This window comes from Panthera tigris, chromosome C2, assembly GCF_018350195.1.
Source record: "Panthera tigris isolate Pti1 chromosome C2, P.tigris_Pti1_mat1.1, whole genome shotgun sequence".
NCBI lineage: Eukaryota > Metazoa > Chordata > Mammalia > Carnivora > Felidae > Panthera > Panthera tigris.
In genome coordinates, this window is record NC_056668.1 from 109319824 (window position 1) to 109346178 (window position 26355).

At 42.2% G+C, this 26355-nt stretch overlaps 1 protein-coding gene across 3 annotated transcripts in view; it reads right to left on the reverse strand.

Annotated features, from left to right (window-relative positions):
- ARHGEF26 (Rho guanine nucleotide exchange factor 26) overlaps nucleotides 1-25649 on the reverse strand; it is a 133264-nt gene extending 107615 nt beyond the window's left edge. Inside the window, exons 1-4 of one of the 3 annotated variants that reach the window (XM_042999001.1) lie at nucleotides 25602-25649; nucleotides 23208-24339; nucleotides 21802-21841; nucleotides 18054-18199 (exon numbers count right to left, since the gene is read on the reverse strand). In XM_042999001.1, coding sequence (XP_042854935.1) covers nucleotides 18054-18199; nucleotides 21802-21841; nucleotides 23208-24287 — 1266 coding nt within the window. In that variant the 5' untranslated portion in view covers nucleotides 24288-24339; nucleotides 25602-25649. Of the gene's footprint in view, nucleotides 1-18053; nucleotides 18200-21801; nucleotides 21842-23207; nucleotides 24884-25601 lie in introns of those variants that run through there. The other 2 variants (XM_042999002.1, XM_042999003.1) reach the window with 2 other exon arrangements.
- Between the last annotated feature and the right edge of the window lie 706 nt (nucleotides 25650-26355).

Genomic DNA, 26355 nt, shown 5'->3' on the forward strand with positions numbered 1-26355 from the left:
GCAAAAGGGCAACTGTAAGAGAGGAAACCAGGAAAAAACCCTGGGGTAACACTGTGCACATGCAGTCTCAGTGTTAGAAAGGAGGATCCCTGGAACTTAAAGATCTGGAAAATGGTATCCCTGTCCACTCTGCAGAGTCTCCATGAATCCCTGCTGGCACAAGCCCTGTGTGAAGGCCGCTGGTGCACAGTGCCCTACATGGTGCTGCCGTGGAAATGAAGACAATCACATCACAGTCTCCAACCTGACTTTTGGAAAAGGACAAAAAACAGTACAGTCGTGTAGAAAGAGTCTTAAATCAATAATGGTAAAGGTAGCAATCACTGACTGAACATTTATTGTGTGCCTGGAAGTGTGGAAATAAGCACTTTTATACCTCTTTTCCCACTGAATCCTCATAAAAACTCAAGAAAGTCAATACTATTCTTATCTCCAATTCAGGTTTAAGATCTGAGATCACATAGCCAACAGGTAGAAAGGCCAGGATCTGCCTTCATGCCTGTCTAACTCCAGAGCTCATGCTCTCCATCATGATATTATATGGCTGAGGGACTCCTGCTCTCTGCGAGAGGCACCTCTTTTCTAGTGTTGGGCAATCATTACTAAGACTCCTTCTAATGCCAGGTCTGTAGCAAGTCTCCATATGTTCTTTTTCATCCACCCATACTGTGGAATGTTCTTAGCCTTACCCACCATCCTGACCCTGGGTCAGCCTGTCAGCAAGAATTCATGGCTAAAAAGGCTTCTTCATCCATTTTATAAGGGAGGAGACTGGCCAGAAGAATGAAACCGTTCAGCACTGCTCCCGTTTGGTTAACCCTGAGCAGGAATTTCACAGGATTTCCTTCCTGACACACAGTCCTGGCAGATCGATATCCAGGCACCATGCCCACAATCTCTGCAGGTGAGATCACCAGAATCGCCATGCACTGGCATCCCTGTCCAAAATTATTAGTGAGTTCAGACCAAGAAATCTTAAGAGAAAGAGAGTGAACCACATGGGCGTTGAGACCCATACTGATGACAGCTAGTTTACTGAGGGATTAACAGTACTTCATCCTATCAAAAAGAAAAGAAAAAAAGATCCCTAGCTAAAATAGTTTTTCTTTAGAGGGGGAAGAAAGGTAGTGTTGAAAAGGCAAAGTGCTAACTCCCAGAATTATCATATTTCATTAATACTAATACAAACAATGATAAAATACTCCTTTAACAAAAAGTCATCAGTAAGAAACCAACAACCCATACAAAACCACGGAGACAAGAAAGAAAGAAAGAAAGAAAGAAAGAAAGAAAGAAAGAAAGAAAGAAAAGAAAGAAAGAAAGAAAGAAAGAGAAAAGAAAAGAAAGAAAAAAGATTCTAGGGGAGTGTTCTTGGGTCATAATTAAGAAATCTGAAGTGCAGCATATTGGAGAAGCCTGAAAGTTTACTCCAGAGAGTTATGACAGACCAAGCCCTCCTGGCTGGCTGCCAGACCACTGCTCTGGGGCCTGCCCTCCTATCCCAGCCCTTCTCTGTTCAGGGCAGGCTAGACAGCTTCTCCCTCCAGAGCCAAGAGGAATCATTTTGTCCACCTGAGACCTCTTTCTACATTCAACTCTAAATTAAGTAGCACCTGAGAGCAGATACCTGGATGTAGAAGGTCATGAACAGGCCAGGTGCTTTCAGAGACTAAGGAGTGTGGAGAGATGTAACCAGACAAAGAGAGGGAGAGAATGATATCAAAGGAGGCCCCATGGAGACTAGCAAAAGAGTACAGAATATTAGGGTAGAATGAACACACTAGAGCAAAAGATCAAGCAGAAAGAAACAAGGAAGGAAAGGAGGGGTGGAGAGTAGAAAAGGAAGGGAAATGAAGAGAATATGAATAGTAAATACCTCTAGAAATGTTCTAATTCAAAAACAGCAACCTTATCAGTAAACTTAAGTAAACTCACTGAAATGCTCAGCCTATTTTTCCCCCCCAAGGGAAAAAAAATGCATAGAAACATATATTTATACCTATAGTTTTTTAAATTGACCTGTTTTTTGCAGTTTGCACATCTGTGCCAAGAGAATCTGAAATATTATCAAGTTCATCATGTTTCTTCAAGTGTTCCCCGTTTCCATGTGTAGAAAAGAAAAAAAAAATAGTATAGCAGCCTCTAACACCTGATTCCTGTGTGCTATCCTAAATGAAAAAAGAATTAAAATTGTACAGGCCTCTTCTATATTTTAACCTATATCTCGTACTGGTAGTTCTGGCTGAGTACAACTGGGAACACACAGACAGCAAAAGCAACACTCCTCTAAATGTCTGACTTCATTCGAGCTTTCTTATTCCTCACTGATTTAAAATTTTTAATTTAACTATGTCATCAGTAAATAAAACTGAAAAAGTAGTTTAATGAAACACTAAGAACTGGATTCAACCTGGGGTTCTTGATTTTGTATAACCTAACAGTTCACCTAATCTAATCTGCTATGGCAGATTCCAGACTCTAAGAAGAAAGTATGATGCATGCCATTATCTTCAATATTTTAAATAGATAAAAATTACTTCAAATAAAACAACACAACTGAGCCCAAATCTATAGTTTGTGTTTTTTTTTAATGTTTATTTATTTTTGAGAGGGAGAGACAGAGCATGAGCAGGGAGGGGCAGAGAGAGAGGGAGACACAGAATCTAAAGCAGGCTCCAGGCTCCCAGCTGTCAGTACAGAGCCCTAAATTGGGCTCGAACTCGTGAACTCCAAGATCACGACCTGAGCTGAAGCTGGACACTTAACCGACTGAGCCACCCAGGTACTCCCCAAATCTATAATTTTAACATAAGTTACAAAATATACATGTATGTATGGGGCTTATCAAGACAGTGAATGCAGAGAACTCATTAATGTTATAATAGTTTTACATTCATCCTTATGATTCTATTTATATATACGTATTTATTGCTGTAATCAGTATTGAAACTCTTCACTCATGATCTTTCTAAGGGATATAATTTGCATATTCAAATGAGATGAAAATTGACAATTGGCTAAAACTAATAAAGAACGATACAAGATACTTCATCTATGGAAATGATATTGTCTAGTTAGACCTAAAATGTAGTTTTTGAAACTGATAAAAAGGTAAACTCCGTAAAGTATAATGCCAGAAGTTAATTATTAGATACTCCATCTAAAATTCATGCCTGGCTCCTTCTTGATACCTTGCAGGCAGGTTTTTAGCACTTAATTCCATTCCTGTACTCACCATAGTTACAGGAGTTTTCACCTTGCAGAGAATTGTGTCCAGACATCCATAAACTTTGCACAATTATTCCTTGGCCTTTGACTTCATTGACTGGAATAGGTTATAAGCCAAGTTCTCTAAGTCCCAAACAGAGCCCTGGTATTGCCATTTATACAGAACCTATCTACAGAATAGAGCTGGTCCGATATCTGTGGGGGAAGCTGACATTAGTAACACCAATTTCTCAGCCAACTAGATGATCATTTTCCACGGGGTATGTTCTCAGGCCCTCCATGAGTTGACACTATTTCTAGATAAGATGCAGGCACATTCTTTCTACTATGTTTCCCCACCAGCCAGGGAAACCAGAATGGGAGGGCCCCAAAAGACTGACTGACCAAAAAGGCTCAGAAATATAGCTGGTGAAAAATTAGAACAGGTATTTATACTCCAAGATCACTCTGGCTCCATAAAGCACTAATGTACATTGAATACTCAACTTGAGCTAAGACCTTTGAACTTGTTGGAGTTTACCCACTTGCTGAAAATCATCTGGTTATTCACGCCTGTTGGTGATTCCCTATTCACAGGCTTTTGTTCTCAAGAGTTCAAGAGTGGGAAGGGAATGAATTGTCAAGTAAAATTATACCATGGGACACAATCACTCCCAGGTCCTTTCTACAGACTTAACACAACCCATACAGCCCCTGAATTACAAATGAGCTAGAGTTCTTTCACTGTAAATAACATGGGAACGGCTGCCCCCTGAGAGTATGTCTCAAGTCCCTAAAATGAAAAATCTGCGCAGATCCAGAAAGTGTCCTTGCAACCAGGCCTGTAGGCTCTCTCTAGTCCCACCTCATTCATATCAGAAGGACCCTGAGAGATCACACTACCCAAGCTACGAGCTGCCACAGAACATCAGTCTAAAGGGTCAGAGATCTAAAAATACATTAAAAAAAAACCTTAAAAATAAAGAGACATCTGTGTAACCAAAGATCAGATAAATGAGATCAAGAGGAAGACAGTGTCACATTTTTAGGGAAGGGTGGGTAAATAGATAAAACACTATTTTAAAAAATGAAGAGGTAGAAGACAATGGTCCGACTAATAAAATCATAGGCTTGATTTTAAAAATATGTCAACTAACATGCCAGGGACCTCCTAATTCATTGTTCAAAAAACCAATCTCCTCTCTGATCTACTGTAGTAATAATCCTGTAATCCTCACCAAAGTTCTTGGATCTTAAGAAGCAGCAAGCAGCCTCCTGGAGGTAACCTCAGGCCTGCTAAATCAATGGCAAACTCAGATAAGGCAGGCCAGGGCTCGAGGTTTTCTCTCCTCTATGGCCCGTGTCACCTTCTACAGACAGAGCCAGCATTCCCAAATGAACCCGAATTATTTCAATACAGATAGGAGGCAGAGAGTACAAACCACAAGCAGATAGGTAGTTAAACGTACAAGAATGAACTGTTGTCCTTTGTACAATTTAGGAGATAAGCACACATTACTTCATCGTAGCCAGCCAGCCCTCACTAGCTAGCTACCTGTATCCGGCCAACTCCTGATGCAATTCTTGTTGGCCCTCAATTTACTTCTCAAACGACTGCTGCATCAAATGCTCACCATGCACCAGAACTTGTAACACCTAAACCTTATCACAACCATGCAAGGAGGCTGGCTCTAACCCTATTTTACAAATGAAACGCAGAATCACGGAAAAGTTAAATCATTAGCCCTAATATTACTGCAGTAAAACCGGGATGCAAACCCAGTCCTGCCTGCTCACCCCCCCACCCCCAAGGCTGTGAGCTCTTAACCATCACAGCACCCTGCCTTCTAACACTTCTGAATTCCTGGCGGTTGTGATCTGCAGCTGTTCATCCCCTAAAACAGTCCTCCTCCTGAATGCCCCAGACACCTCACCTCCCACTGGGTTCCCAGCTTCTGCTGCTCTTGAAAGCTACCCTGTCAGCGGGGGACCCTGCAACTTAACTCTTTCATTAGTCTTGACATGACTCCCGCTAAAAACATTCCTCTCTTTCACTTGCAGCTCTCACTAGCCTCATTCCCCTATGGGCTGCTGAGCCCAGACTCCAGCGTAGTCAACCTCTAGCCCCCAGATGAGAAGCAGCTCTCCCGTATTGATCAACAATTAAGAGAAGAAAGTGAAGTTAGGAAAGGCATGAAAAGCTAATGACATGAAATAGAAAGGATGGAAAGGAAGCTGACTTTTGAAGAGGGCAATTCTCTAAAAGCATTTAATAAAAGGCAAGATATTTAAAAAGTAAAACGTTTAACACAATCCCCAGAAGCAGTGCTCACAGTGGTTAACCGGCAAAGGCCTGGAATTGGTGGTAAAGTCAAAACAGATTTAGCCTTAACTGGCATGTTGAATGTTGTAATACGGAGAATCTACCTGTATTACTTCTGTGATTCAAAAACATTGTTTGAAAGAACTTAATCAGCTTTAGATTTTGAGTTTTATAGTGAAGACCGCAGAACAAACTAACAACTGACAACAGGGAGTTGGGTAAAAGAACCAAATATCCACTTATTTGATGAAACAGGCTATGGGCTTGAAAAAAAGTTCTTGTAGAAGAAAGTTTAATGACATGAAAAGTCATTCACAACATGGTTAAGAGAAAAAAAATAAGTTACAAAACAGCAGATTTAAAGACATGAAGCGATATTTATATTGGTAGGGGGAAATATGGGTAACAAGGCAATATTAAATTATTGAGCTTTTGCTCAAAAGAAAAAACTCTATACATATATACATTTTTTTTTAAAAGTCTGCGAAGTTCTATATCAAAACGTCAATAATGATGGGGAGGGGAGAGATTTCAACTAATTTTTATTTTCTTCCTTTTGTCTACTGGTACTTTGTAATTACAGCCTCATTTTTAATAAAAGCTAAAATATGTTTCAAAGTCCTCTCTCGAAAGGAGGAAAGCAAGCACAGCAGGCAAATGGAATGGTTCCAGGGTGTCAATATTACCTGCGTTCCTTTGTTGTCGCCCACAAGGAAAGCTAGAGGTGTGGCAGGTGACCACTAGCAGATAAAAGAAGCGAAATAGCTAAGGGAAAGGGAGGCAACAAGAAAGCAAGATTTCAATCAAGCCCAAACCATGCAGTGGCTTCTGAGGCAGTGATGAAAGTGAGTGAGGACAGGCAGGGGTGCAGGTGTGACAGTGGTGATTGGACTCGAAGTAGGTAACTGAGCATGAGCACCTCTGACTCATAGTGAAGGCGCGAGTCAACACGGGCTGACGAAGGCAGAACAGGGCTGAGGTGCACTCCTCTTGCAGGGCAGGAAAACTCCCGTTTGTGAAGGTGGTGTGAACATTTCAGTGGCTCTTTCACTTTTGTCTGTTGTTTTTGTCAAGTGGCAGATGGAGCGGAACGATCAACTCCAAAACAGTAAGTTACTTAAAACAACACTGACGATAAAGTTAATTTCCCAGACTTGCAATAAAAATCTAACTTGAGCAAAACCTGTTCTGGAATATTGGGTAAGAAAGTGAACTAACTGATATTTTACCTTAGGTGTACAAAAAACATGCAATGTTTTCATCAGACAGGGATTGTCTCATGGTATGGAGGAGATCTGAGACACAGGCACAGAACTACCACTGTTGTTCTTCCTTTACCTATATGTCAAACGCCGTTCAAGCCATATTTCATACTTCTACTGCTTTTATTTCCTACTCTTCTGCCCACCTAGTTGTAGTCATATTCTCTAGAGAAAACTTCCCTGACCTTTATGGCTCTCTATAGTATCTATCTGGGTCATTCATTTTGGCATCATGTCCTACATTCTTTCAGAAACATCATTTAGATATTTCATTTCTATTGTCTTCTGAACCAGCTTCTAAGTTCCTACAGTGCAGGTACTGGGATCTAGGCTTGCTTTGTTTGTTCCATTCACTACAATGCAGTGTTAATATCAATGGATTTTGGAATCAGACACCAGTGCTTTCCAAACTACAGGTGATTGACACAATCAAGTTCATGGATTTCTGGTCAACATCTATTTAAATGTAATAAAACAGAAAGGACAGAAAACACCATTGTGTAATGCAAGTACTGAGGGTAACTTCTAACTTTTGACATGTACACACAAACACACACATACACACACACACGATTACAAGGTAAAATGTATTTCTCGTTATGCTCCACCTCTGATAGGCAGCATGTTTGCAGCATCAATTCCACCATGTGTAAATTTACGCTAGATACGTGAGTCATGTCGCTCAACAACATGTCGGTCTCACAGACCCCTACAGGAAAAGCTGTTCTACTCACAACCTCCACAAAATAAATGACCCAAGGTGGCCACATTGACCACCATAATGCATCATGGAGGCCAAAGCTGACTGGAAAATACCTAATTAGGCACCTTGAGCCAAACAACAATAAATGTTTAGGTGGCCTCTTAAGTGGGGGGAAGTGCTGAGCTAATATGATCTGATATGATCCTCTCAAGAAACTGAACCGGGTAGTTATATATGGAAGCTGAAAGGATAACATGAGGTGGGGGAGGCCCATCCCAGGTGACCTCAAGTCTAAGTTACCAGAACTCTGACACTGAGTATGCAGGAACTCTTGGGAGAAAACACAGACACAGTAAAATGGGACAATAAGTTCATGACAAGAAGTGAGCCAACAGGCAGATAGTTGCTGAGTCACATGATCGGCCAAATACCAGAGGTAAGTAAATATAGTTCCTGCTCTTCCAGAGCCCTACGTACCTGTATCCATGATAACGGGGCACCTGAGAGGCTCTGTTCTAGGTAATAACAAGACCCTAACAAAAACAGTAGGAGACTAACCATATTTAACATCTCACAGTCTCAGTCACCTTGAAACAAAGTAGAGAAACAGCACTGCCCTCATGGTATTGTCCTAAGGACTATATAAACTGTAATGAAATGACTTAGGACAATCCTCAGTGCACAGTAAGTCCTCTGCAAATATTTGGTCAATAATTTAACTGCATGTAAACAAATTAATATCCTAATTGTCCAATGGCAGGTCCCAGAGCTACAGCTCTCCGGCAGGTCAGTCACTGCACTGCCTGCCCACACTGAGACCTTGAACCCATGTGGCTAGAAGGGCTCCCTGTTGCTCAGTTGAACAAACAACAATCACACTCCTCTGCCTATCACTACCAGAAACAGAGTTTCCTGCCACTTCAAAATGGGAACCACTCCATTTTTGTGTTATTGCAGTTGGATGGGTGGCAGTGTTTCTCTCCCATGCCAAAAGGGAAAATAATCTTCAATTTCCTTTCACTGACAACACTACTTCTGTAGAAGCTGTCCATTGGCTTTATAATCTTTTATAGCTTCAATTGAAGATATTCAGATAGAGTGCCATAATAATGCTAAGACCTAATAAGAGTACAGACTAAAGTAGAAAATCCAGACTATCAGTACTCTGGATAAATCAAATTTTGAAAAAACACATTTTTAAGCACAAGTTCCATATCTAAAGATTCAATAGTAATTTTTATAGTGATGACTTCTTCCATGGACATCATGAAGACAAATCATTCTGTGGATGTGGCCTTGAGGCAACAGTCCCATCATCAGACTAAAGGAGGAGACACCAGAGGGCACATCTTAAAATCGAGACAGTAAATGCAAGAATCTGACAGATGATTTCCACAATCCAAGGCTCAGTATTCAGAACTCCTCAAAGTACCTGAGGCTTCCCTCCTTTTACCTAATTGTACTATGTTTCTACAGAATGCTATTGTTCTTGCATGCACCCTATGTGCAAAAGAAATACCAAGTGAAAAATTAGGTTGCAACTGAATTTGATTTCATAGCATGCAAACACCTACCACGGGCTAACACAGTTCTAAACTGTGAAGATGTCAATTTTCCCCAATGTATCAAAGACATGTATTAGATCCAGGATGCAGCCAAACAACCATCAATAATTTTTTTTAATAAAAATTAAATATAGCCTCCAAGGGGTCCCTAAATAGGAAACTTCCTTGTTGTTTTCACTGATGCATAACTTTCTACTATTTTCACTTCTAGGATTATTTTTCTGAATTTATTCATTCATTTATATATTCATTCATAAATTCATTCAGTAGTTACTGCAAGTCTTCTGTAAGTTAGGCACCATTTCATGTGCTAGGAATAGACCAAGAAACAAAATGGACAAAAGCCTCTGCCTTCATGTACCTTTTGTTCCAGCAGAGTAGATGGGCAATTAACCAAAAAAGTAAATGACACAGTATGTTAGAGAGGTAAGTGTCATAGAGAGGATAAGAAATGTTAAAGTGTAAAGGAGAAGGTAAGGGAGAAAGCCATGTGGCTCTCTGGAAGAAGAGTTACTAGGGGCGCCTGGGTGGCTCAGTCAGTTAACCGTCCAACTTCGGCTCAGGTCATGATCTCATGGTCCGTGAGTTCAAGCCCCGCGTCGGGCTCTGTGCTGACAGCTCAGAGCCTGGAGCCCACTTTGGATTCTGTGTCTCCCTCTCTCTCTGCCCCTCCCCTGTTCATGCTCTGTCTCTGTCTCAAAAGTAAATAAACGTTAAAAAAAAACAATTTTTTTTTAAAAAAAAGAAGAGTTACTAGCAGCTGGGCAGACCACCAATGCAAAGGCCCTGGCGCAGAGTACACCTTGTATTCAAGGACCATCAGTGAGACTGAGCAATGAGCAAGATGGCGGAGATAAGTCCAGAAAGGTAACCAGGACAGATTATACAGCTTCAATGGCTACTGTAAGACTTGGCCTTTACTCTAAGTGGAGGTGAGAACACTTTAGGGTTCAGAACAAAAAGCATCTTGGCATATTTTAACAGGATCACAAACAATATAATTATATGCTCCTACATGGAGGAGAGATGAAAAGAGGCCCCAGTAGATGCAGGAGTTGAGCTGAAAAGCAGTGGGGATAATCCACTTCTATGCCGGACAGGGCAGAACAGCAGAGTAGCTCTATTCTGAAGGTAAAGGCAACAGGCTTTGCAACAAATTTGAAGAAGGTTATGGGAGAAACAGAAGACTGAGGAATGACACCAAGGCTTTGGATGTTGGCAAACAGAAAGATGGAATTGCTATTTGCTGAGAAAATAAAAATAAAAGAGAGTAATCAGAAGTGAACTTTTGGACAGGTTAACTTTGAGAAGCCAATTAGACGCCAGAAATGAAGCTGGATATCCTTCTCTGAAAATTCAGCAAAAGGTCCAGTCTAGAAATAGACACTAGAAGTCATCAGAGCATGTGATGTATTTAAATCCACAAGATCAGATGAGATCACCAAATGGGTGCACATAAGAGGCCCAAAGATGGAGCCTCAGGAGCCTCCAACATTTAGAGATGGGAAGAGTGAGGAAGAGCCCACGAAGCAGAGCAAGAAGCTCCAGATGCACCAGTTTTAACTCCTCTGACCCACTATCACCCCAGAGGGTCCACGTACAGGATGATTTCTCTGCCTGAGATTCCTCAATCCTGTGCCTGTCCCCCACCACCAACTTCACCCAGACACCTATGTGGACACACCATTGATGGCAGGCTCCTGTCCCTTCCTCTCCCACCACCTATCGGTTGACAGCACCTTGCCCAGACAAGTGCCCTCCCCCATAGGATCTCAGAGCACCACAAACCCGTCCTTCATGGCATTAATACAGTTGTAATTCTGTCATTTATTTGTGGGATTATTTGATATTTGTCTCACCATGAAAAGTGTCTGCAAGGACATGAAAGCAAGGCGGAATCTGTTTTGCTCTATCTCCGAGGTCTAGCACGGGGCCTAGAATACAGCAGGCTCTCCATAAAGACCAGATGAATGAAGGAATCATTCATCAATCTCTCTCATTGGTTTTCTGCTCAATGAAATAATAAGACCTTCTTTGTATTGGGTCCCAAGTCTAGGTTTCTGCTTGAAATGCCTTTTTGTAGTTATGCTGACCAAAATTTAATATCCCTGTGCTCATGAATTCCCACTTTCTTGGAGCACCTGTCTCTTGTGTTCTGCCTCCCTAGGGGCGTGGTGCATACACACCCACAATTCACATCCCATTGTTCTCTCAGGAGAATCAAGAACATAAACACTGGCATATCTACTACTCAATTGCCCTTTCATTAATCAGCTTCAGCTGGAGCAGTTTATATATCTATATATATTCTTCAGAAAGAGTTATACAGCTCAAGTTCCAACTCTGCTATAATTCAGAAAAAGAAAAACTTCTAAAGGTGATATGAACAACATGGAAGCTACTTGACATATAGAGAGCTCAAGTAAGGTGTTTCCAGTATTTAGAGATTAAACAAGAAAAAAAATCCTCAAACTGAAATTTAAAAAAAAGAAAAGAAACAAAATTATAAACAAATATTTACAGGGGCGCCTGGTGGCTCAGTCGGTTGGGCGTCCGACTTCAGCTCAGGTCACGATCTCACAGTCTGTGAGTTCAAGACCTGCGTCAGGCTCTGAACTGACAGCTCAGAGCCTGGAGCCTGCTTTAGATTCTGTCTCCCTCTCTCTCTGCCACTCCCCAGCTCGCACTCTGTCTCTCAAAAATAAAATAAAATAAATTTTAAAAAATATTTACATGTAAATTTGTGTGTGCATTTTTAAAGACCCATGCCTCAAAGTTTTTATTATATTCTCAATGCACGTATAACTACCCAAAAGGAAAGACGGCAAAACAGATATCCATCCTATACAATAACACAGCAGCTAGAAAGAACAGTGAAGATCATCATGTATAGACATGAAATGATTGATATGATACATCACTCAGAAAAAAAGCAAAATTGTGAACACTGTACAGTATATATTTAAGTAAACACATGTGATCTTTATATTTCCCTTAAATGTGTATGTGTGGATTTTGAGAAGAATGTTACCAAATTAAGAACAAAACTGCCTAGGGACGCCTCGGTGGCTGTCATTTAAGCATCAGACCTCAGCTCAAGTCATGATCTCACAGCTCGTGGGTTCCGGCCCCGCATCGGGCTCTGTGCTGACAGCTCAACGCCTGGAGCCTGCTTCAGATTCTGGGTCTCCCTCTCTGTCCCTCCCCAGCTTGCGCTCTTTCTCTCTCTCAAAAATAAATAAACATTTAAAAAAAATTTTTTTTAAAGAATAGCACTACCAATAGAGAAGGGGAAAGAGATTGGGATTGCAGATATGACAGAAGAGATTTTAGTCTTACCTGAAGACTAAAGAATTCTTTGAATTCTTTTTTTACATGGAGAATGTATTATGTGTTGCTTACATAAGTCAAAATTAATTTTTAAAAATGTTAAGAGAACCCCATAATCTAACTGTACTAATATGGCAGGAGCATATAGAGCCTAGTCCCTGGCTCAGCTAAGCAGGCCCCCAGCTCCAGGTTCCTCAGCTAGAACAGGATCTCTGCTTGGGTCTCAGGTTCAGGCACATGGACCTCTATTTCTGTATAAAGATACAAATATTCCGTATTTCTGTATAAAGATACAAACATTTCAGGAGACCTACTGCCAACTTAAAAGCGTGGACAAATAGATATCTAAAGCCCAAACTGTTTCCACTATGAGCACTAAAAGCAAGCCAGACATGAAAAATGAGCATGTTTTTTTCTATTTTTTAAAAAACAAAAGATAGGTATGGTAAAAGGCACAAATCCCCATCTTAGGTAAAAAATAATTTTATGAGACTGCTATGTTGCAAAAGGTAAATAGAAAATTATATGACTGAAGATTATTTTATGCAAGTCACTGAACTGAAAATTAATTCAGACACGTGTGAAAATGTAAGGAAAAAGAATGCAATTTTCTATGACCTCTCCATGCATTAAGTATTTCTGCAAACAGGATGATATTCAGGTTTATCACATCTGTGGAGCTCTGGTTTTTAGTAGAAAACAGTATGTCTCTCACCATGAACACAATATAAATTCTAAAAGAATAAGTCCCATCAGATAAAACTGCTAAGTCTCCAAAGTGTCTGTTATATATTCAACTGAATGAAATTACACGTATGTCAAAGTCACCATTTTTCAAATCGTCCTTTCTCGTTTGGCAGTTCGCAAAAGCCGTCCAGTGGCAAACTCTGTGCATCTTAAGAGCAGAGCCAGGGCTCAGAGACTGAAGTCCTGACATCAGATCTCCCATTATGCCGTTGGCCACACTACGCACAGCTGAACACTCTGATGAAAACAGAAAAATCAGTTCCTCGCTAGCGTTTAGCATTTCTGAACAACCTAAAGAGATACTCAAAATGATTCAAGATTACTGATAAAGCCCCATGTCAGCAAGTGCAAATGAAGAGTGCAGAAGAGGATGACTATATTAGGTGTTGAATTCCAGCAGAAAGTCTGCCTGAGTGCTTGTTTTTGCCTGCGGAGTCTGAACACCCTTTTCAAAGGTACCTGGCATGTCAAGGTGATGGAAATTACACAAACACACCCCATGGCAAATAAATGGGGTCAGGGCATGGCTGGCGAGGGTGGCTTTGGTGCTGTCGCTGATCTTGACAAAGCAAACACTGGTTTCACAACCATCATTTTTTAGTACATGCACAGTGTGTGATCTCAGGGAAGGGAGGGGTGGTTGTGATAAAAAACGAAAAGGCTCCAGTCAACATCTATCTTTTGCTTTTGGTAATATTGTAAATGCTTCCAGGATCCCAGTAAAGGATGAACTTTAGGGAAATCCTGAAGCTCGCGTTGCGTCCAGGACTCAGCTGGCTACACACCCGGCACTAACAGTAACAAGCACTCAGTGTTCCATCCCAGACTAATAATATCATCAATATTTCTCTTCAGACCTCAAGCTTTTCCTAGGGATCCAAGAACTGTTGGCTTAGTCCTCATGCTGCCATTTTAGGTGAGTCACAAGCAACATACCTGTGTGGGGAAGGTTCCTGGTCTCTGGGCACAGATCCCTAGAGGTTAAAAATGGCTTCCCTGGCTCAAAACCTCAAACCCTTTGCACTTCAAAACTGGGAACCGTAATAACTGAAAATTATATCTCATGTATTAGTGTTCTCGAAGGCCTGAAGAGCAGCACAGAGTTATATTCCCTGGAATGCAGACATTCTATCTCTACCTACTTTGTACCTACTTGGAGAGGTCTGCCCACTTTAACAAACAATTGAATGAAGAGCAAGCCTGTCGCCATCTTATGAAATTAAGGAGCCCAGGTTGTATTCCTGACCACAGGACAACGGCCACCTCTACATGGAGAACCTGCTGGCACAGCCACCAATGCTGAGTTCATCACCATCAATTCACCTTAACCCGACTGGAGAAGTCCGTGGCAGCTAGACTCTCTATCCCACTGAGGCCCAATTAAATGTCTCTTACACAGTTCTAATTCTCCCTCACTGCTAGATAATCACAACCCTACAGTTAAACCTGTCCCCAGCAATGTAAACGGGGACACTTGTCACCTGTGTGATTGTCCAGTAGAACCAAAGGAGACACATAAGCAAGCACACTAAGACACTACACTATGGACTGAAGGCTTAAAGAGCTGTGTAACAACCATAAATTACTGCAAACTACTGCACTTCTAAAGAGCCTTTTGCATACTGAATGCTTCTTACGGCCAACTGGTAAGAAAGGTTTCATCATCCCAGGAGGCATGCAGGTGTTTGCAACAAAGAGATTTTTAGAAAATAGAACAACCAACAACAGCCAATGCACATGTGTGCTCACACACACCCCTCCCAAGTAGGAAGTCAATAGATGCCAAACTGAGACTTAACCATTTGCCAGAAAACCCCTTGTCCTACTCTCTAGAATCAAGGCCTTACTCAAAGAAGAGTTTTGTGTTAAAGTGATATATGCAAGGGGCACCTGGGTGGCTCTGTCAGTTATGCATCTGACTTTGGCTCAGGTCATGATCTCATGGTCCATGAGTTGGAGCCCTGCATCGGGCTCTGTGCTGACAGTTCAGAGCTCGGAGCCTGCTTTGGATTCTGTGTCTCCTTTCTCTCTACACCTCCCTTGCTCTCTCTCTCGCTCAAAAATAATAAACATTAAAACAAAATTTTTGTAAATAAAGTGATACCTGCAAGATTAGATGCAGGTTACCCTACTAATTTGGCACATTAAAGGAAAGCATGGAAAGAGCAGATGTTTTCTGAAACCCACTGTAAACACTGTAGCCCCTCTACAAGGAAGGATTAGGGCAGGAGGTCAAATGGAGAAATGGAGGTGCTGATCCCTTATGGAAACATCCTGACATTGGTCATAACTCACAAAGCTTCCTCTCTTTAGGCTCCTAATCGCAACTTGGACATACCAACTGCTAGGCTTTTTAAAACAGTAATGACCACTTTCTGCCGCTGAAATATCTACTTTCCTAAAAGCCAGAGCTGCTTGCTTGCATCTCCTTAGTGGACAGAAAACCCACGTGGGAAGGACAGAAGAGAACTTCAGGGCAGTACTTATTCTGGGAAGGCAGAAAGGAGCAAAGTGCTGGAGATGAGGGTGGTTAACTGGATCTGCCTTAAGAAACAGAGATCTGGATGTTAAAATGGTAACATTTGTTCAATGTGGGTGGCAGGTACCCAGAAATCTATTACACATACTTATTTTTAAGTTTTTCCGCATGTTTCAAGTACTTTATGGTAGAGAACTAAAGTAAAATGTTTTAAATGTGAAAAGGAGACACAAAAAGCATAAAGGAAATGCAATCTCGTGCCTAAGAATAGGAAGAGGCGAAGTCCAATGCTGCTTTGATTAAATGTGATTGCCAAGCAACACAATAAATATACACAAGCCTCCTGGAAACACCGAAATCCAAGATAACACACACCAAAGTTAGAAGCCACTTTATAGCTTTACATTTTATCACCAGAGAGTCTTTTGACAGCAGTCTTGTTAACAAAAGGCACATCGATTTATCTTTGGCCAAATGAAATGCAGGCCCATATTTGAAGCTGTACGGAGTAGGTCCTGGAGTATTATTTTAATATGCATTCGTTAATCTAGATGAAAGCCAAATTTCAGGGGGTGGAAGTACAGCAGCTTGCTCTTCAGCACTAAAGCTAGGTTGGATCAGAGTGTGAGTGACACAGAAACACACATTTCTGTTTAGCGTGCAGAGAAGAACAGCAAGATTTAGGCCCGTGCTAACAAATGCAGCTGCCGCCACCACAGAGGAAGAACTCAAAAAAATCCACAGCTTTCTTTTTGAGGATCCTCGACCAAATGGCCCACACCAACAGTGGAATGACAGCCATTTAGAGTTAGCATGGCCTCTAAGGGCCTGTCACCAGTTTCTCCACATATGTGTTCAAGGATTTACTATCACGAGATCATTAGACTAGGGTGTAAGGCTGCCAACACGCTGGTTCTGTGGATGGGTGTGACCACCTGACCACATGCAAAAATCACAGAAACATCACAAAAGTTCCAAAGCTGTCAGCACAGGAGACAAGACTGGCCCATAAATCCTTTGTTGGCCTCACACATCATTTTTCTAAAATTTCTAAAATTGAATTAGGATAATAATCATAAAAAAAAAAAAAAATCCGGATTTCAGCTTTCTCTTTTCTAAATGTCAGAAGATCTGGCAACACAGGGCTGGCGTCTGACCTAAGTGGCCGCTGCTCAGGTTCCATCAGGCCTGTTCACCACAGTCCCCACCAGGCCTCATCCTCCACACTCACCAGCATCAGTTGTAACACCACCTGCCCTTTTAATCTGAGGGAATTTTAATTTAATTTTAATTCAGGACATTTTAATCTGTGGAATAATACTAAGGGAGCCACAGCTTGGAGGCACTGGAAATGAATAAATTCTCCTTAGAACATAATTAGGGGCTGGGAGGGAGACAGGGGGAAAGGGCTAGTTTTCTAGAATTCTGAATTCCAACAGGGAGTAGAAGAGAGGAGAAAGAACCTGACCAGAAGTCATCCTCGTCATCACCATACATCCATTCCCATATCCCTGTTTATGAGCTCCAACATAGACAACTCCTTTTCTTATACTGGTGCAATCCCTAAATATACGATATTCTTGACGCTGAACAATGCTCATTTCAGCTTAAGAGGGAATCGCTTCTGCTCCCACATTGCCTAAGGGACTCACAGAGGTGTACTGGCTTGTTTTTTGATGCAATGCTCCCACCACCCAAGCCAGCCATGGGAATTCCTTTCTACTTGGTAATGCATCAGATGCCCACAGATGCTGTGCCCAAACTCCTATCAAGTAAACTAAGCTGCACACTGTGACATTTGTTAAACCAGGAGGAAGAGAAATTATGGCTATAAACAAAAGATGTTTGATGCAGAGAGGAGAAATTACTCATCGACACAAAATAAGTATCAGACAGGCTCACACAAAAGATGCACAGAGGGATATGGAACAGAATGCCATTCATTAATCAACTGCAAGAACATATAATTGTGTCTATATCAAATGAAATTTCCAAGGAAAAACTGTCATAAACTCCCTATTGTGCATAGATACACATACACATTACTGTATATATAGCCATAATTACGATAAAGTTCAGGATAGATTAAGTTACCTCTACATATATACTACATAAAAAATAAAAATAAATAAAAATTTAAAAAATTAAAAACAAGAAAAGATACTGAGCAGGAAAAGCTTCCAGAGCATAGTATATTAGTGTCAAGTCACCTTATTTTATCAAAACCTGATTTTCCCAATCAGAAGTGTTAAAGTCCATGTTCTCACCAGTGCCTGAAGACTTTCAAGACCCATTTCACAATCTAAAAAGAAGAGGAGTCTTTCTCTTCTGGGTTACAAGATCATTGGCAGAAAAAGTTAAAACCACATCCAGACCTAATTTCCACAGCTTGGTTTTTTCATGCCCACAGATCGGAAAGAAAAAGGTAAACACTCACCGCAGAAAGCTGGCTCCATGTGGATCTCAGTGGCTTGTGGTGAATCACAATTTTTTCATCTGACTTCTGTTCTTTGGGCTCCGACTCTTCATCAGAGTCAATGTCAAGAGCCTTTTCTTTGTAGTTCTGATACAGGACAGCATTTTCTGTTAAGAAATACAAACCCTACAGGTCACTAATGGCCCCCGTCTTTATGCTAGTTTTTCTAAACCAACATCCATATTTATACAAGGTTTGGACTCCATTTTAATGAACAACAAGGAAACAAATGGATTTCGTCACTGAAGAAAAGTGATCACCAAAAAGTGATTTTCTCACTCACACAGCTCTGTCCCCAGTTCACCTATAGGGGAATGGGAGGGATCCATACATAAAATACCAATGGAAGCAAGTTTCCATGTTTCTGTCTACCACCCACAGAGGATAGCCATGCCTATTAAATCACTGTTTTTCTTTAGGTTAAACTGAATTCATACCCTACGTTTCCTTCAAAGCCCATCACCATTCATTTACCTATTTAACCAACATTTATTGTGTATCTACAATGTGCCAAGGGCTGAGAGTAAATGGAAAATAAAAGAAACTTCTTGTGCCCTCATAAGCTAAAAATAGGAAGAGAAAAATATTCCAAGTCACTCACTCATTTATTCATTCAACTGATATTTATAAAATGCCTCCTGGATGCCAACAACTGCTAGGGATACAATGAACAAAAAAGATAAAAATCTCAATCTTCATAGAGGGGACATCGGAGTGAGCAAAGAGTGATAATAAATAAACAAGTAATTTTTATGGTACGTCAGATGCTGATAAGTGTCATGGAGAAAAGCAAAACCTGGAAAGGAGGGGAACGTTACAATGAGGGTATGTAGATTTTAAATAGGGTGGTTTAGGAAGGCCTCACCAAAGTGATATTTAATCTAAAAAAGGTGAGAAAGCAAGACATCTTACAGCTGGCAAAAGAACATCCCATCAGAGGGAAGAGCAAGTACAAAGGTCCTGGGACAGAAGTCTGTTTGGTATGTCTCTACGTGTGAGGACCAGCAAGGAAGCCTATATGGGTGAAATAGGGTGAGGGAAGGGAGGAAGCTTAAGAGATGGGGGCTGGAGATGAAGAGAGGGCAGATCATGTAGGCTCTTGCCTCAATGCCATAGAAAGGACTCTGGTTTTCAGTCTGAGAAGGCAAGTCACTGTAGGGTTGAAGACAAAATAATCTTGCACATATATGTACCTATAAACTGAATGATTTCTATATGGGTGCTTGAAGAACAGATTCTCAGCAGGGTGTGACCTCTTGTGGGTGGGGTGGGGGGTGGGGGTGGGCGGTGGTCAAACAGGTGTTACTGAGAAAAATCTAAGATCTGAAAGCTGAGAAGCCTCAGAGCTAAAGGAAAAAGTATATGCAAAAGCCCTGAGGCAAAAAGAAACGTAATACCTTAGAAGAACAAAGGAAAAGTCAATGTGTAGAGTATGGGTGTCTAGTGGACAAAGGGTGCAAGGTGGGTTTAGGGAGGTGAGCCAGATAGTCTAAATCAAGCAGAGATTTGCAGGCGATGTTAAAGAACTGGATTTTATCCCAAGTACAAAACAACTGAATTTCTTCCACACTGCGAAGATTGTATTTTATCCTGATTACAAAGGGAATCCATGGAAAGGAAAAGATTTGATTATATTGTTGGAGCAAAATACTAGCTGCGTAGAGAACTAATTAGGATGCTATGCAAGAATGGAGATGGGCTATTGAGGATGGCCTGGAGATGGGGGTCAGAGAAAGGGAGGTGGTAAGGATGTTTCCAGGATGTTTCCTACATCTGCAGGTCCCAACAGCTGCACAGCGGGAGATGGGAACGCCTGAGGAGATGTAGCTTTAGAGGGAAAGATCATGAATTTGATTTGGGACCTACTGACTTTGAAATGCCTTTCCCACCTACGGAAGAAAACAGACATCTGCCTCTTCATCAACTACAGCATGTTCTATATGCACCATGACTAAAGTAATACTGGAGTCGATGCAAGATTTTACTGTTCTCTGATGGTTTTACATACGTAAAACAGATTATGAGGGTAAAGACTGCGTTACCACACCTCTGTAGTGTTCTCTAAAGTACCAGTGGTTGGCACAAAACATGCGTAGATTGTTGATAAGATTACTCATTCTCACAACAACAAAGGCAATAGTATTATTGGCCTCATTTCATCCATGAGGACACTGAGTCTTGGTGAGGTTAAGATGCTTGCTCAATGTCACACAACTGATGAACAGAAACTGTACGATGACAACCCAGGTCCCTGGCTGGCAGGTTCTCACCACTCTACTGCACCTCATCCTAAGCTACATTCTTCTTAGTCATTAACTCTAAGAATCCTGTATTCCTCACATACGTATCTGTGAAAATTTCCAGGCCATCATATTGAGAAGAGACCAAAGAGTGCACAGAGACAGCTCCTTATAAAAGGAAACAACATACAACTACATATAAAAAATAAAAGTAAAAATAAAAATAAAAAGTCTGTCCTCGGACTTAAAAAAAAAAAAGCTCATCATTTTTAACCCTTTGAGACAAAGGTCCCAGAATCAATGTCAACTTCTAGAAGATGCAAACCATCTCTCTAAATGCCTATTAGGTAGACACTCTGTTTACTTCATGGTGATAAAGTGATTCAAGAGTAAGCAAAATGGACTCAGGACCAGTTATCTGCCCTCATACTGGCTATGTGATGGTGGGAAAGACACTAAACCTCTCCAAGCTCCCAGTTTCTTCAATTATAAAATCAGAGAGATGAATTTGCCCAAACCAGCTAAAATATCATATATTTTATATATTCGTTGCACCTCAGATTGGTGCGACGAATACATTTTTATGAACTGGTCATGTTTAAATGCTCCAAGAGAATGGATTTTTATAAGAATTACATAGGGAAATATTTTGTAATCACCTAAGATTACGTATTTTATATCTCTGGGTGATTTTACGGTAGATTTACTTATAGAGAGGCATACCCTTCTTCATTACTCTTGAAAGATTAGAAAATCTTAACATTTCAAAGCATGACAGAAAGTAACTACCTTCACCTCCAGCATGTTCCTCCCACCCCAGGAAGGCTGCAGGTGGGGCTGTTTGCTTTGTGCTCTTCCAGTTACTTGACACTTGACCCGTCTGTATATACAAAGTCCTCTAATCTGATTAGGGTTTGAACACCTGGCTGAGCAGCTTTTGTTTTTGTGATCCTTCACAAAAATACTATACGGGTTACAAATTCTTGGGAATAGGTTTGTATCAGCCGGGACAGTTAGAGTTCCCCCAAGTTGAAACTTGATAGGCAAATAGGAAGTCAGTAATGATACTAAAATTTGGAAATACGGAGAAAAGAATATTAAGTCAAAGGAACTATGACTTAAGATTTAAGTGCCAAACTCAGGATTTTTAACTCAAAATCTAGAGCCGGCTCTTACTCTTTGTCCATTTTTTGAGGGAGGCGGGGATGGAACCAGGGTAGATAAGAATTAAAAATCCAGGATGTTGGCTGACAAAGTTATCAGCTTACAAAGAATGCCGTTAATTCCATTTACTGCTGGTATTACTGGATGAAAATTTAGCTTAGTGCAGATATTCATACTGTATAATTTGGGAAGAAGTTGGACATTTTTCTCATGTTAAGTGTTTTTGTTACTGCGGTTGGATTTCAACTTATAATTGATATTCCACATTGAAACAGCAATAAAAGTCTGGAAAATCAAATGCTTACCTTCCCCATCAAATGTTCCTTGTCCTTTCAGCATTTTTTTCTAAGAAACAAGAAAAGCAAAAAAGGAAAAAGCAAAGCAAACTATGTATGAATGAGCCAAACAGAAAATACAGCTATTTTAAGAAAATTACTTCTTTTGTTGTTACATTCATTAGATTTCCAAAAGCATACAGCAGACGATCCCTTGAGTAGTTCACTCATCTGACTACTACAATTCACTAAACTGGTAAAATAAAATGTACAACATCCCACAGACCCCAGCAAAACAGCTTGAGAATCCTCAAAAGACCAGCAAGCAGCTCATTTCACTACTGGTGATTCACCATCACTGTTAAACTGAGCTGTGCTATACTTGCAGAGTTGGGGGGTGGGGGATAAAAACCACCTAAAATGTTATGTAATTTCTCTAAGGTCATGAGGTCGAAAATAAAATAGCCTTACTTGTCTATGACATATTGACATTTGTACAAACTGGTTCCACTTCTCTGATTAACCAAGGAAAGTTGAGGTTGCCAAAATGAATTTCTGCTGAGATCTGTCTTGTTTCTGGACAAAGCAGCACATACACACTCCAAAATGTCCTTCTTTAGTTTTCCCTATCTCTTTATGTCATATTTGGCAGTATTTTAACCTATGAAATTTCTAGGCCTCGATCAGGGAGCAGAGTTCACTTGAATCTGAAGTTCTGAGCTACCAACTTGTTAAATGCTCTCAAGAATAAATGGACTCAACATGAGAATAAAATACAACCACTGACAGTGGTGACAGAGACAAGCAACAACAAAGATGACAAACATTTGTAACTTTTATGATTCTGGCAATTAATTTTAAAACTCACATTTTACCTGGATGGCATTTACTATGTTATCACTTCTCCAAAAAAAATTCAGTAAGTAATTAGCATGAATTACTTTCAATAATTAAAATAATCAATATACTCAAAAGAAATGGGTAGTTTCCTGTCTCAGCTGTGATGAATCAGCAACCCCTGACACCTCTAAACAAGCCCCAGACATTTTGACCATTCAGTCAAGAGTACCACACCCGCTCTCCACCTCCTGTTCAGCTACCTGTATTAAAAGTGTTCAGGACTCACTCAGCCAGTACCTAATTTGCTGTATTTCTTTTTCACATTTGTCCCCCCCATTCTGCCACTCTGCCTGAGTTTAGAAAGTTAAAACAGTGGTAAGAGTTTTACTTCCTCCCACCAAGCTGCATTAACCTGGCTGTGACTGCCTGCAACAGAATGGCCAAGAGATAGATGTGCACAGGTCTGATCAACAAGAGAATTAAAAGAGAACAATAACTTTCTGGTTTCCTCTGTGCCCCTCCCCCCACGCCCAACACCGTCGCTTTTGGCTTGGTGAATGCCTGGCTTAATGAGTGACACTCCTGCTCACCCTTACCTTTATCCTTCCCAGACTGGAAAACTTCTCCTTGTCTTCCATCACCGCTTTCAGAACAGGCTGGGACATTCTGTTCTTCTTCTTTGAAGTGGTAGGACTGTCAAAATCAAAGCCACTGACCACCGCCCGACGATAGGACGTGGAGCGCAAACCTCTCCGCAGAGACCCTGGGCTGTCCACGTCGTTCTCCGCCTCACCCTCATCGTCTGCGGGGCCCAGAGGTGCTCCGAGGCCCTCCACCATGCTACGCACCTTGAGGAGTCTCCTGTGGGGCTCCACATTCTGACTGTTGGATTTACTTATTTTAATTTCCGAGGCCAGGTTCTTTGGAATGATTTGCTGCTTCCCCACTTTGAGGGCAGCAGGGCTGTTTGTGCTCAAAACCACTGAAGGATTCTCTGGGAGCTCGTTCTCCTGTGAGGGCAGCCTTTGGAGGGGGAGTTTTTGTTCCAAAGACCTTTTCTGGGGCGCAGGAGAGAGTTTCGAGGGTCCCGGCTCAGGATCCTTAGTCGTCTGGCCGGATTGCGACCCAGAGCCTGGGGAGTCGATATTAGGGATTAGCCCATTTGCAGCAGGCAAAAGCAGCGGGCTGGTGGTCAATCCGGTCAAGTCTTCCTCCCGGCTACAGCAAGCGGGCGAGTTAGGAGTCCGCTGGGGGCGCAGCGGGTGCGGCATGGGCGAGGTCACTGTGCCATTCGCTGGGGATTTCGGGGAGCCCCCTGAAAACGCTTTGGGAGCCTGGGGAGACTTGGGACGTCGGAGCCGAGGAGAAACAGCTCTGTATTCTGGGGAGACTGTCCTCCCATTGGTCACCACCCTACGATGAGTACAAAGCAGCAGGGGGGTCCCCTGGACGGTCCTGCCCTCTGAAGCGGTGGGTACCTGGGTAGGAGTCTGCATCGCGGGGAGCGTCCCTCGGTCCTCCACTGGGAAATCCGTGATCAGCAATCCGCTGGGGCTCTGGTAGGACTGGGGCCTCGGCTTGCTCCGGCCCAGCAATTGAGGCTGAGGAGTTGACCGCCTCCGCCATAAAGGGGTTAAGCTGTTGCTAGAAAAATCCACATCACTCTCGCTGTCCATAGCGGAGACTCGGAGGTCAGCCCGAGAGGGAACAGCACCCAGTTAGTCTTGCCTAAAGAGGAAAGAAGTCATGGAACTTTGCCTCCGGACAACCAGACACGCCTTGCAAACACGCGCGCTCCGAGTCTGGCAGTCACCCGACTGCTGTGCGCGATACAACTGCGTGTCAATTAATTACCCACCCTTTCTCGGGCAAAATCTGCGCCCACCTCGCTGCGTGTTCCGGAACAGAAATCTGGGCTGTACCCAGGCGGAATAATCCAATTACCTCCGCGTCTCTCCAGCGTCCAAAGACCACCCGCACGGAAAAAGCCCGCCACCAATACGCAGGGTGCAAGCTGATGCACAGGAAACTTTGCTACGAGTTCAGCTTTCTTGGGAAACTCGCCGCGCGACGCTTCCCTCCGCCGCCATCCAGCTGCCCAGCCCCGTCGTTGGTCCCCTCTCGCTCAAGCCGCCTGGCTCCTGGGCAGATTTACCTTCGGGACTTTACAGAACCCAGGGCCAACGAGCGCCCACTGCCCCTTGGGTGGCCCGCGTCTCAGATCGAATCACAGCAGCGGGAGATCTGGAGACCACAGCAGCCGACTGGGGCCATCGGCTCCGCCCTCAAGCTTGGTCCCGCCCTCAGCCTTGGCCCCGCCCCAGTTTTAGCCACTCTCAGACCCGCCTCTGTCTCAGCCTGAGCAAATCCTGCTTTCCCGCCCTGGCGTGTATCTTCGATCCCCTCCGGTCTCTGTTTAAAACACTTGAGCACACGTGGGCTGGGTGCCGAACTCAAGGGTTCCGGACCGGGAGCTGTGGGCGCGCTAGGTTGTTGCCAGGAGCACAGCGTGAGAAAGAGCGTGGGAGCCATGCGGCGTTGCAATTTAGAAAGCCCTGGGGCAGGGTTTGGGGGAGGGGGTGGTTTAGGGGTCTGGTCCTACGCAGAGTAGAGTTTTGCGAAATGCGTGAGTTGGGCTGCGCGGCTCTAAACGCTGAGAGCCAGTGCCCTCTCAGCATTCGGGTGGTCTTAAAACACAAATCTGATGGCCTCGCTCCCCTGCTTAAAATATAATATAGATTGATAGATAATGCTTGTTTGTGCTTAGAGTATTTCCGGAAGGATGTGTACCGGCAGCTCGGGGGAGGGGAACTGGGTGGCTAGGAAGCTGGAGGAAGGAGGAGTTTTCATTCAATAATATTGGCCCTTTAATGCTTTGAATCGTGAATTTTACCAAAATTTATTTACCAAAAATAAATGCAATTTAAATTACAAAAAAAATTGGTTTCCAAGCATACATAGAATAAAATTCAAAATTCTCCATGACTTACCAGGCACTGCACGACCTGCCTACCTCTGTAGCAGTTTTTTCTCTCAACACTTTGCTTCACTATTCTTAGGCCACACCCACTTCAAGTTTAACCGCCTCAGAACCTGCCCCTTTGTTTTTCCTTGACCTTCTGACCCGTTCCTCCGTCAGAGAGGACTTCCCTGACCCCTCCTGAATCAGATCTTGGCCCTGCTTATTTTCCCAGCCACCTGTTCTCTTCCTTTTCTACGGTTCATGACAATGTGCATATATACATTTATTTTTGTATTTGTTATTATGTTTTGTCTTCTTTAGACTGTACGCTTCAAGAGGGCAGGAGCCATGTGGCCATCCCTCCAGAATGCTCCCTTGCCAAATAGAAAGTTGGTTGTAACCTGGCCAAGCTCCTGCTATGTCCGAAGAATAAGGCAAACTGGAGAGGAAAAATGACCATAAGATCTATATAATCAAGTCTATCAGCGAGACATATGGGCTGCTCTCCAAGTTCTCCCAGCATTCATGCATCCAGCCGGGATATAGTGAGTATCCACTGTGTGTGTTAAGTTACTCATTTTTGCCCTAGATACATTGAATGTGATGGCCAAAAATCTTGAGAGGCAAGCTCTGGGTTGTGAGATGAAGCATGAAGTTTTTCATGTTTTATACTATTCTGTATTACCAAATGCTGTATGTTGAATATATATTACTTTGAGCTGAGATATTTCTGTAAACAAGAAATGGCATCAAAAAATTTTTAAAAGATAAGTGTAATCTAT